Source organism: Rhodnius prolixus, unplaced genomic scaffold (assembly GCF_049639745.1).
Source record: "Rhodnius prolixus isolate KJV_2025 unplaced genomic scaffold, Rpr scaffold_9, whole genome shotgun sequence".
Taxonomy (NCBI): domain Eukaryota; kingdom Metazoa; phylum Arthropoda; class Insecta; order Hemiptera; family Reduviidae; genus Rhodnius; species Rhodnius prolixus.
Window position 1 is genome coordinate 22,202,246 of NW_027411604.1, and position 11,592 is coordinate 22,213,837.

Here is an 11,592-nt window from a genome sequence, read left to right on the forward strand (position 1 = left end):
TCATTGAGAAACGAGAAAATGGTGTAAATGTGGCAGATCTAGCAATTATCCCCTTTTATTTTAATTTATATGAAAAAAATTGTTTCGCTTATCGAGTATTTCGCTTAACGAGTAAGGTTCTGGAACGAATTATGCTCGTTAAGCGAGGTTCGACTGTATTGCAAGGAACCTATGACTGACTATTACCATTCATAAAATAAAATACTCACGACGACTTTATGCTAACTGCAATTTTCGAGATTAATTCATAATTTTCTGCAAACTTGAAACCTCAAAACATAGTCTTTAGTAACGGAAAAACAATCTCTGGATACTGACATATTTGTTTATTTAGACGTTCTCAAAGATAAGCTTTCAGAAAAGTAGTCACGATCTCCAAACAAAACACTTCACGTTCCAACGAGCTGATCATCAATTTTCTTAATTGTCGCAATAAAGGAGCGTCCAAATTCTATTGCTGCTTAAACATGTTTAAACAAAATTGGCATTTCCTCTTCTGGCAGATCATATTTAAACAATGTTTTATTGAAAAGAATAGTGGAAAGTGACCCTTCCAAAACTGGAGTTCATAAAAATGTATGCAGTTTCCACTTATGCATCGAAAACAATGCATATGCGTCGTTAACTATCGCAAATACGTTACTTGTTCGATAACAACTACTCATAATCACTAATAAACTGAAAAGTTCATTCTACCACATCCATAGTTCGAAAATGACCACAAAAAGAACAAATCTGAGCCTAAGGAGAATCATTCTTACATTCTCTTGAAAAAGCAATTGACTTTAACACATACAATGTAAAAAGCTAAAAAAGTCTGCAAAAAATACAAAATAATCCCATCGCTGTGGGTAGAGAAAATTCCATAAGTCTCAAACGTTGAACTTATAAATTGATCGTTTCTTTATTTATAAAAACAAGAAAGCAGAGAAGCTGTTTAAAGAAAAGAAGTTAACACAATAATTGCTGATAATTAGACAATTATAAGGCGGGATTATACTATCTTAATATGACGATTATTACCGGTTACATAATCACTTAGAACAGAAATATTTTATACACATACAAAGAGAGTAGCTCCCCACTACATGTATTAGTCATTTCATGATTATAACTATGCACCCATTCTACAAAAGAAATAATGTAGTTTGTGTTTTAAGACAAAAATCAGATTAGAGTTGATTAGAGTGAGATGTAACTCATGTTCTTATCGTTGCAGTATAATGGCATAGTCCTAGGTAAACAACTTTTTAATATTGTGTTTTAGTAAAGGTCTGGGTGGGAAGGTAAATTTTTTATCCATTGGTTACAAATCCAGGAATGAAAAAAAAAATCTTGATGAAAAGACAAAGATCGAGATAATCAGAATAGAGTAACTATTATTATTTCAAACGTGCTAAATACAATTTTAAAGTCAGGGAATTTTATGACATATTAAAAAATTCAAAATGAAAATTTACTTCTTTTTTTAGTTTAACATTAACATAAGATACACATACCAGAAAAATGATCATGGTAACTATAACAGTGTGATCTTACTCAACTTATACAAAAATCACAGCTGAATTTCCACAAATGGAAGAAAATTTGCCACCAAGAAAAGTAATAAGAGGCTAAAATTTTTCAAAATGGTGGTTTCTAGAAAACGAAAATTACATGAAACATAGAAAGAGTTTTACGGGAGATGCAGTTAATTCCTCTAGTTAACATAAAACAAGAAATGCAAGGAAAGGCAAAAAATAGGTAAGCAAACTGTTTAAATAAAAAAAATTCAGACCTACATTAATTCTTCTTTAAGAATTTAAAAAATAGTTTGAATCTTTTAAGTACTTTTTTTTGTGGGCAGGATACCTCGTTTTGGGCAAACCGAAGAGGTAATTGATCGGGAGCCCTCGTCCACTAATAAGATCTTTTGTTGGATGTTCAATTTATATAACCTTTTCAACGTCTATCTGTTCTTGATGGGCAACTGATAGTTAAAACTCTTGTCGCAGATTACTAATGGGTTGGCAACTAAGTAATTTCGGTTTTCACTCACAGGGAGCGGGCCTTCATTTTTTTTTAATTAGTCGTGTTGGTGGCGTACTTCGCCTTATTATATTTCAGTAAAGGTAATATTGAGGTTACTTTAGAAACAAGTTGTGCGTGCTTTTTTCCAAAACCCTTACTTGTTGGTCCATTTCAAATGGAGCGCAGAAACGAACATTTTCGGCATATTTTACTTTTTTATTTCTGCAAAGGGAAAAAAGCTGCTGAAGCTCACAAAGAGATATGCGAAGTTTATGGCATTGACTGCTTAACTGAGCGCACTTGTCAGAATTTGATTTAAAAAATTTCGTTCTGGAGATTTTTTCCTCAAAGATGAGCAACGCTCTGGTCGTCCTATTGAAATTGATGATGGAAAAATCAAAGTCATAATTGAAGAGGATTGTCATATAACACCTGTTCGTTTGCAGTGAAGTTAAATGTATCCCATAAAATAATTGAAAAACACTTACAAGTGTTTTGGACTCGTTAAGAAGCTGGATATGTGGGTGCCGCATGAACTGAAAGAGATTCACTTAACACAACGAATCAACGTTTGCGATATGCATCTTAAGCGCAATGAAACCGACCCTTTCTTGAAAAGAATCATAACTGGTGATGAAAAATGGGTCCTTTAAAGTAAGATATTGCAAAAACTTTTCATGTTGCAAGCAAGATGAATTAACAGCAACCACATCGAAAGTAGAATTGCACAAAAAAAAAAGATCATGCTGTCTTTTTGGTGGGATTTTGAATTGCTTCCAAAGAATCAGACGATCACTTCAGAGGTTTACTGTCAACAACTTATGAAACTTGAAGAAGCAATCAAAGAAAAATGGCCAGAATTGGCAAATCGAAAAGGAATTATGTTCCATCATGATAATGCAAGGTCGCACACATCTTTGGCTTCTCGTGGGAAATTATTGGAGCTTGGTTGGGAAGTGATAGCACATCCTCCATACAGCCCTGATCCTGGCTCCATCTGGTTATCACTTATTTCGGAGTTTACAGAATTATTTGAACGGAAAAACTTTTACAGATGAAAATGACCTTAAATCGCCCTTGGAAAAGTTCTTTGCTGATAAGGACCAAAAGTTCTATGAGCGCGGAATCATGAAGCTGCAAGAAAGATGACAAAATGTCATTGAACAAAATGGAAAATATATCATTGATTAAAAATTATTTTTTGTAATAAAAAGAATGAGTTTTATATCATAATTCAAAACCGAAATTACTTAGTTGCCAACCTATTAAAACGTTATAAATGTTTTTTTTTTTTAAATTTAGATTTAATAATTATGGAGCCATCTTTTGGGAAAGTAAATTTTCAGTCATTTAGAAACCAAAGCTAAAAGTTTTTAGTTGTCACGTTCTGTAAAGACATGATAATTCCTATAAAATTTGGTGAGATTGCACTCATGAGTGGAACACATAAAAATAAAAATTAAATAATATATATTATTTTTAGAAAACCGACGATGAACACAAATATGTGTTTTTCTTTATTTATTAATAACTTACTTCCGCATTTTATTTTTAAGTTAATCTCAAATTTTTAAACGCAGAAAACTTTTGTTAAAATCTGTCAAAACAAAAATCAAAAATTTGTTATCGTGCCTTAACTTAATGCATTTGATTAATGTTACACCGAACTAATTTCCTTCACTCGACTCACCCTCTATGCCGGTTCCTTGGACAGCTTTAGAGACAGATGAGCCTACACAGCGAGGGCATGTATGTTCTCCTGCGCATAGTACAAAATATTTGCACACCTAATTTTGCTTTGCTTGCTTAGATATATCACTTAATTCTTTCACAAGTTTTGGTCATGCATTTGCTTTTGTTATTTTTTTTAAAAATCTTAAACGACAAATTTAACTTCTTTCACCACAATTCCACACTATCTCATATAAATATAATGCATGCCACAAATAAGTCAATAATGAATGAATTAATGAAGAAAGCATTGAAGTGATGTGAAGAATGGGTAAAGAAAGATAGCATTCCAAGTCTTGTTTTGGATTAATATCCGTCCGGTTGAAATGAAATAACATTTGAAAGCTACAAAACCTTTGTCGTAGACACATACCACGAGGTACTTGATTTAGTTGAATAGAAAAAAGAACTCGTGCGCTAGATTCATTTGTGATATTCAGGAAATAATTTTTCCATTGGTCAACAATGTATTGAGATAAATTCCATGCACCAAATGATAAAAATTCAACACCCTTGGTGGCATTTTGGACATAAAAGTTGTCCCCTTTATACATCTATTTAATGAACATTTCGTTGTAATTGAGATGGGTTTCCTATGTATAAAGTAATTCTTTGCACAAAGAGGGACGGATTTTAGTAGATAAATGGGATTCCAATTTTTTTGTGTTATCTCCCCAAAATAATTAAAAAAATTGTTATTGAGCTAGCACGATTGAAAGTTTTGATATAAATGAAAACAAGAGGTTTCCGAGTGTAGCTGAAAATGAGCCTTCCACGTAAAATGACAAACGAGTTGTAACGAATTGGAGATAAAGGGAAAGCTTTAGTTAATAAGTTGCTGAAGAGACGGTAAATTTCCTTCTTCTGCAACCATGTAGGAATGTTCTCATTACTCAATTAAAATCAGCTGTGTAATGCCCAACTTCCCTCACAAGTGGGGCAAAATTCCCATTAGTGTCACTTTCCTCACTAGTGAGTGGAAAAACTTTATTGTGCTTCCTTGATATAAGAAGTTGTGTTATTAACCTAAATATTTTCTGTAAAACTTTAATAAGCTTATTTAACGTAACTAAATAATTAAAAAACGAATATTAAAAAAATAAACTAAAAATTGAAAGAAATATAGAAATAAAAATAATATTTTAATAAATAATTAGATATTTTTAATAATAACAGTTAAAAAGGTTATAGTTTTACCTTGTGGATATTTAAAATGGATTCTAGTGATTCCTGTTTAGTTTTTTTTTTTTTAGTTAATAACCCTAATGGACATCATTATGTACATACATTCCACATGACAAAAAAAATGAGATCAGTTCTTCAAGAAAAGCTTTTTTGAGAGCTGTTATCTTTAAATATCTACTGTTTTTCAGAAACGGTTGCCCTAAAGCTATCGGGACATATAAAAATAAACCCAAAACAGAGAATGATTATGAAGTCATAGTCATAAAATGGGGATTGAAATTTTATTTTAATCGAAATCGGTTCCAATTGCAAATTTCAAGAAATAAATTTTACTTGCAACATATTCCAGTTGGTATTATTTCGGTTGGTGAAATTTTGCAACATTACACTACTTTATTGTGTCGTGTAACAAAATGTTTCTTCTGCAATTCGAGTAGTTAATGTTTTTAAAGTTAGTTTTAAGTTATTCTTAAAATTTTAATGCATAAAAGCACAGTACTGAACGGGATTTCAAAGAATGTAATCTATTTCTAAGAATGAAATAAAAACGAAGTTGGACCTTGAAGTTGTACAATCTAATTTCAATTATTAACATTCATTACTCACAGCAATGTGATAAGTAATGAAATCAAGAAACGATTACCTAATACAAAACAAAGAATCTTTATTCCACTTTTATTATCAAAATAATCATTTCTCAAAATTTAGAATTGTTAAACGTTTGTTTAGCCTCTTGTGATAAATCTAAAAATAGGTAGGTCGTTTAGATTGTTTAACAGCAGCAAGAATCGTTAACATTTTTGAAATTATATTTTTCAAAACTATTTTATGTTACTAGCTATTTTAATTGTAATATTTTAAGCAAAAATTCTTTTTCGCATCGAAATGGCTGGCCGCTCCACGGGGCATGTTACTACTCACTTACCAGTCTAGTAATGAGACAACACGGTTCGTAGTTGGCAATGCCCTGAGAAGAAACCATGCGCTAATGATTTCGATGTTTATACGTATTATAAAATATAAAAATTTAACATTTTATAAACACATTGACTTAATTGAACTGTAAAATGCCTATAAGGTTCCTACAAATTTTTAATTTTATTTTTGCTTAGTAAAAAAAACCTGTACTAAATTAAAATTGATTCTTTAATCAAAATTTAAATAAAAGTAATGTTTTTAATTCTTAAAATGTTATGGGTGCAATACTTATTGAAATTATGATTTAAATAACATAACTCAATTATAATTTTGTTTATATTTTCTCAATTTTTTTTCGAAAAAGCTATATGTACCATTTGATATGCAGTTTATTTTCAAGAGATTCAAAAATCGAAGAAAAAACTAATTAACTTGTGGATTATTACAGTTAAATAAAAAAATCATTTCCAATGAATATCTAATTTCGTTAAAAACACAAGAAAAATGCATTCATACAATTTTTCTTTCGTAATGGGTTTATTGTAAAGTTACAAGGTTAGGTTAGGAGCGCGAATTACGAGGAGAACCCCAGTTAGAGTCAGTGGAGCTTTTATTTGCTGGAAAAATGTTAATAGCAAAGTATAAGCTTCCGTCTCTCGTCCATGACTTCTAATTTGTTGGTTGAACGTAAAACCTCGTCTAAAAAAATAGGCAATAACTTTACTTCTAATTTTTTATCCAAACCATCCACTATTGAATATATTACCCTCCATCTATTTTCGCTACAAATATTATGATTAGCAAAATTGCTTAATTCATGGAATGGGCAGTTTCGCTTCCTAAATTCATGTCATAAGCAATTAGAAGGTGTTGAAGAATAACAAGCTAATGTATCTTAGCTTGGATAAAATGCTTAACTACGATTCCAATTTCTTGGTTGTGTTGGTTAGGAGAAGTGAAAGAAGGTTTGATCGCAGTAAATATAGGGTTTCGTAAATGGTCAGAGTAATGCTTTTTCTTATTTCTACATTACTGTGAAAAAATCTGAAGGAAAAACAAATTTATAATAAGATTTTGGTTGTCACTGGAGTGAATGGCGAAGTCTTCTTTTATAGAATAAAATTATAATTAGAGTAATCCATCTATGAATTTATACACATGTGATCGCTGTTACTTATTTTCTTCAACAACCCAGCACAAAATTGTACTGACCACTGCGCATGGGCAAAACAGTTACACGCCCATGCTCTAGTTTCATTTGATACCATTGCTCAGTTTTCGAAGTAGACACGCCTATTACATGAATTAAGCAAATATATTTATATGTAAACTTACTCAACATTAATTCTAGATGTGACTCAAATCTCAATTTAAAAAAAAAGAGAATAAGAAATCAAAAGGTTAATGCAGAATGTTTAAAAGAAAAAGAATTAATGGCCTAGTTTAGACAAAATCTAATTTTACTAATGCTAAGTAATGAATATTTTCCAACAGTATTCACAATATTAAAATGAAATCAAATAACCAGAAAAAGTTGTTAAGTTAAAACCATTATTAAATGGTTCTAAACTAAACAAGTAACAGTGATTACTAAGTTAATTATAAGATTTAAAATGAAAAAATATTTAAATTTGAAGGAGAATAACAATAAAGTCTTCAACATTGCGAAACTAAACATCTTTGGCAACTCTCCCACTGGGCACATTAAGACAATATAATATTAAAAATAAAGCCAACCAACTCCTGGTTAACACAAAAATCCCACATATAGATGAAACTGTAGACGAAATATATATCATAATGCGTTATATATAATGTAGTTAAACGATAAACTAATTTAGTTACCATTTTTTCAAAAGATTAACCATGCAAAACAAAAGTAATAATAAATGAAGCAATATTTCAGATTATGTCTATGTAAAATCCAAGTCGAAAAAATGAAAATGTGGCGTCAGTGCACAATATACAACAGAACTGAACAGAAAAAACACAAGATTTTCACATAAAAGTGCGTAATTAGTAAAGAGGTATCTTAATAAGCAATCGTTTAGTAAATAGTCTAATTGTAAGATAAGAAATTAGCTGAATTTAAAAAAAGACAGTATAGAAAAAATAGTAATATTATAAATACCTTCCTCCTCCGTGAGATCTGAGAACTTTATACCTCCGCTGCAAAATGAAACAAAAAAAAAAAGGAAAAAAGGAAAACAAATTATTAGTATTACTCAATAATTGTAAACTTTTCATAAATAAAAAAAAGATTTTAAATTTTATTTGTATCTAAATAGAAATAAAAGAAACGGGCAATAGTTTTATATTTTCTACCTGAGAAGTACAGTAGCTGTTTCTGGCACCCGGAATACCTGTAAAAGACATTCGGCAACCTTAACGTATTCATTGCCACAAAATGTGGCTCAATTGTGAAGTTTTTTTCTTTAATAAACTATACGAAACAAAAATTCCTAGTTTGCCTCTCTTATACTTTGCGGTTACTGGTTCTTTAACAATTATTTACTTACCTTCCATCCCAGATTTTCAAAGAATGTGCTTAGTCTGGCCTGTCCAGTAGTTTTACCTCCACAAGGACCTAACAGATAAGTACAACTTTATAAAAAATAATGTAGGTGTTTATGATTATATATTATATTAAAACCAATTCATCTAATTTAATATGAAAATAGTCTATTAAATTTATAAATTAACAAGTAACTTTAATAAAACACGTGACTGGATCAAACTTACCACCGGTCAAAACAATTTTATAAACTCTTTTTTCTTTAGGATCCATCGTATTGTAAAGAAATAATTATTGTTCACTACTTAAACTAAGTCAAAACATGTTTGATTGCTAAACTGAATGAACGTAATACAAGATGGTTTGCTAAAAATTGACACCTAGCCATTTTGCTAACTAATAAGAGTATCCCCCTCCTCACACAACACCTGATAATAAACCTGCACTCCCACCTAGTCAGCTTGGCCAAACAGTGGAACTTGCCCAGAAACAAGGTCTCAGAGCATGCGGACTAAATGCTTTCTTACAGTAAACAGCTGATGTAATTGTACTTCAACTGTTTTGCACCATCGTCTACAAGTTATGCAATATTATAAGCCAGTTTTTTAAAAGTAGCTGCTAAACATTTTAATAATTGGATTTTTTCATAGTGCAATAGTAATAACATTATAAATAGTAACATCATAAAAAAAAAAAATTGTCTTCACAATCAAGTATCAAGTCATTCAGCTAAGTGGGAGTACAAACTTTAAAAATTCTATTTTAAAAGTAACTGTGAAGTTCAACAACACAATCTTTTTTTTTTTGCTTACTATTTGATAAACTTCAAATCATTTAACATCGAATAAAGAATCACTTTGGAGTAATAAAGTATTACTTTCTATATAGTAGAAGCTGATTGTAATTTTCTCTTACTATGCCTAAGAAAGTATTACTTTGCGAAATTGTAGAAAATGAGTTTTTACGGGAATTATCTATTAAGGTGTCCTTAGTAAAGAAAAAACTTTATAGAAAATAATTTATGTGTTTTCCTCCAACAGTGATCTTATTAAAGTACCATTTATTTTTTACATTCTTCATAATACATAATATACCAGTCGCTGGTGCAACGTTTGAACACTGGATTATGCAAGTTTTAATGAAGTAGTTAATTATAACAGTAAATATGTTTGTGTGGGCAAACAAATATCTTAAAAATTCTTATTTGCAAATAACTTTAACAACAATGAAATGTGTTTTTTAACTCTTTGTTTGATAAAAGTTATGAGTCAGAACCTCAAGAATCATTATAGGAAGGGTAAGTGGTTTGAGTGTTCACACAAGAATTTTTTACATGCCTTACTAGTATGTAATGTACAATCTTTTCAAATTTTAATCCTAAGTCTCACCGGAAATGTAAGTTCGGAAGATCCCTAAGAAAGTGGAGAAATAGTAAAGATCTAAAAACTAGTTTTCAGTATAATATACTGAATATTATGTTGTGTGATGTGTGTATCATGTACAAAATAACTCAAAAACCATATCTAAAACACTACAGTGCCAAATATTCCATTGGGAAAATTATTTTGGAGGTTTTTATTTATTTTTCTTTCTAATTAAATTTGTACTCTTATTAGTATCCTGTGCAAATAACGTGTAGGAGTTAGAATACACAAATTGGTACTCCTGTAAATATTTTGTACATATTTTTGTAAATAAATAAATAAACATTAAAAAAAAAAATTGGGAAAATTGGAAGACCTACAGTAATTCCCTCTAAAATCGGTATCATAATGTCCTTTGTGTTACAATGGAGGGTTAAATGTACGTAAAGTCAAGAAGCAAAGGGAAAATTGGTCAGCAAAAAGTAACCAATTAATTTGTCTTTTACGACAAGCGAAAGACACTTTATGTCAAATCTATCTCTGAAGAAAATTTGGTCATCTTGGAGGTTTATGTCTAGATAAGTATGCGAGGCAATACATTTGAGAAATTCTTTGAGTATATAGATCTCTTAGTGAAATCCAAAATTCAGCGATGCATTGCAGTTCAAAGTTGATTATATCTCCAGTAACAGTTTTATAAAATCTTATGTAAAGGAAACACTTGTCATTGCTTTAAAAAAAAAAAAAAAAACCAACTAGTTTTCCTATTACCGACCTGATTTCATCTTGTTGACATATTCAACTTCCTACCAATGATTTTCGGTTAATTCTAATGCCCGCACTACGAGAATTGTTTCCAAAAAATAATGGTCGTAGTAGTGGCATAAACCGAATATTATCAAATTATGGAAAAATATCGATCAGAGGTACTGAAGTAAATGGGAATAAAGAAACGTGTCTATCGATCATAATTTTTAGTATATTTATAACCTGATTCCTACTACCTGTAGCCTTAATTTACTTCTGCCATTGTTTTAAAATAAAAATTATTAAGAGTGCTTTAATTCATTACTTTGTATTTTATGTGAGAATAAAGATAAAGCTATGGCACATAGTAGACTTGAGAAAATAGGTACTATCTATTCGAGGTAAGTTGTAGAATATGTTACGTCATTTTCAAATATTTTTATTTTAAATGTGATTTTTTAAAAAAAGGATTACAGGACTAATTAAGACTGGTGCAATGAAGTTAGAGGACAGGCCTTTATGGTACGAAGTATATCAAGCTTTTCCTCCTGAACAAGAACCATGTTTTGATAGACCAGTTGATAATACTGCCATTAAATCTATATTTTACCCGGAAGATGTTGTTAGGGCGTAAGTACAGTTTATAAAACAGATTATTATGGTTAATACATAAATATATATTTAAAAGTATTGTGATTTGATTTGATTTTTAGTAATTTTTACAAGAAAGCGAAATATTTACCTTCTGTCAATTTGTTAAATCGTAAGGACCCTACATTATCCCAAAAATGTATTGAATTATGCTTTCAAATACAGAAAGAGCAAAGAATTTCTTTAAACGAGGCGTTTGATAAAGCTTTTGAAAGATTGTCTGTGGAGTTATCGGAAGGAATACAGTCATCAAGCCGGGCAGATACTTCTTCGGCAGTTAAAATTCCTGATATTCAAAGTGTTTTGAAAGATTCTGGACCTTAAAGTGTATTATAAGTGAAAATTGAATTTGATATAAATGATAATCCTGTAGTATTTTATTAAAAAGCTTGTAAATTTGAATTTTTGTTTCTGTTAATTTTACTTTTTTCTTATTGGCAGTAAATAGATTACTTAGTAATTAAATTTGTC

At 30.2% G+C, this 11,592-nt stretch overlaps 2 protein-coding genes across 10 annotated transcripts in view; one reads left to right on the top strand and one right to left on the bottom strand.

Annotated features, from left to right (window-relative positions):
• Positions 1 to 10,523, bottom strand: part of Ttd14 (TRPL translocation defect 14) — a 29,657-nt gene extending 19,134 nt beyond the window's left edge. Inside the window, exons 1-5 of one of the 6 annotated variants that reach the window (XM_074127844.1) lie at positions 10,499 to 10,523; positions 8,364 to 8,431; positions 8,170 to 8,207; positions 7,976 to 8,013; positions 3,701 to 3,769 (exon numbers count right to left, since the gene is read on the bottom strand). In XM_074127844.1, the coding sequence (XP_073983945.1) occupies positions 3,701 to 3,769; positions 7,976 to 8,013; positions 8,170 to 8,207; positions 8,364 to 8,431; positions 10,499 to 10,508 (223 nt within the window). In that variant the 5' untranslated portion in view covers positions 10,509 to 10,523. Of the gene's footprint in view, positions 1 to 209; positions 887 to 3,700; positions 3,770 to 7,689; positions 7,710 to 7,975; positions 8,014 to 8,169; positions 8,208 to 8,363; positions 8,432 to 8,586; positions 8,870 to 10,498 lie in introns of those variants that run through there. The other 5 variants (XM_074127843.1, XM_074127845.1, XM_074127846.1 and 2 more) reach the window with 5 other exon arrangements.
• Positions 1,117 to 11,523, top strand: mRpS23 (mitochondrial ribosomal protein S23). 4 transcript variants are annotated; one of them, XM_074127861.1, is made up of 4 exons: positions 1,117 to 1,238; positions 1,473 to 1,743; positions 10,939 to 11,100; positions 11,184 to 11,523. In XM_074127861.1, exons 2-4 carry the CDS (start codon positions 1,685 to 1,687, stop codon positions 11,443 to 11,445), a joined length of 483 nt encoding a protein of 160 aa, XP_073983962.1. In that variant the 5' UTR covers positions 1,117 to 1,238; positions 1,473 to 1,684; the 3' UTR covers positions 11,446 to 11,523. The 4 variants fall into 4 exon arrangements, with proteins under 4 accessions (XP_073983962.1, XP_073983965.1, XP_073983964.1 ...); XM_074127864.1 differs by lacking the exons at positions 1,117 to 1,238; positions 1,473 to 1,743 and adding an exon at positions 8,906 to 9,656; XM_074127863.1 differs by lacking the exons at positions 1,117 to 1,238; positions 1,473 to 1,743 and adding an exon at positions 10,143 to 10,871 and having other exon boundaries at positions 10,947 to 11,100.
• Positions 11,524 to 11,592: the final 69 nt, after the last annotated feature.

Coding starts and splice junctions, on each gene's coding strand:
- mRpS23 (XM_074127861.1), top strand. CDS start 1,685: ATGCAGTTAATTCCTCTAGTTAACATAAAACAAGAAATGCAAGGAAAG. Junction 1,744..10,938: donor CAAGGAAAGGCAAAAAATAG/GTAAGCAAACTG, acceptor TTTTAAAAAAAG/GATTACAGGACTAATTAAGA. Junction 11,101..11,183: donor CCGGAAGATGTTGTTAGGGC/GTAAGTACAGTT, acceptor TTTGATTTTTAG/TAATTTTTACAAGAAAGCGA.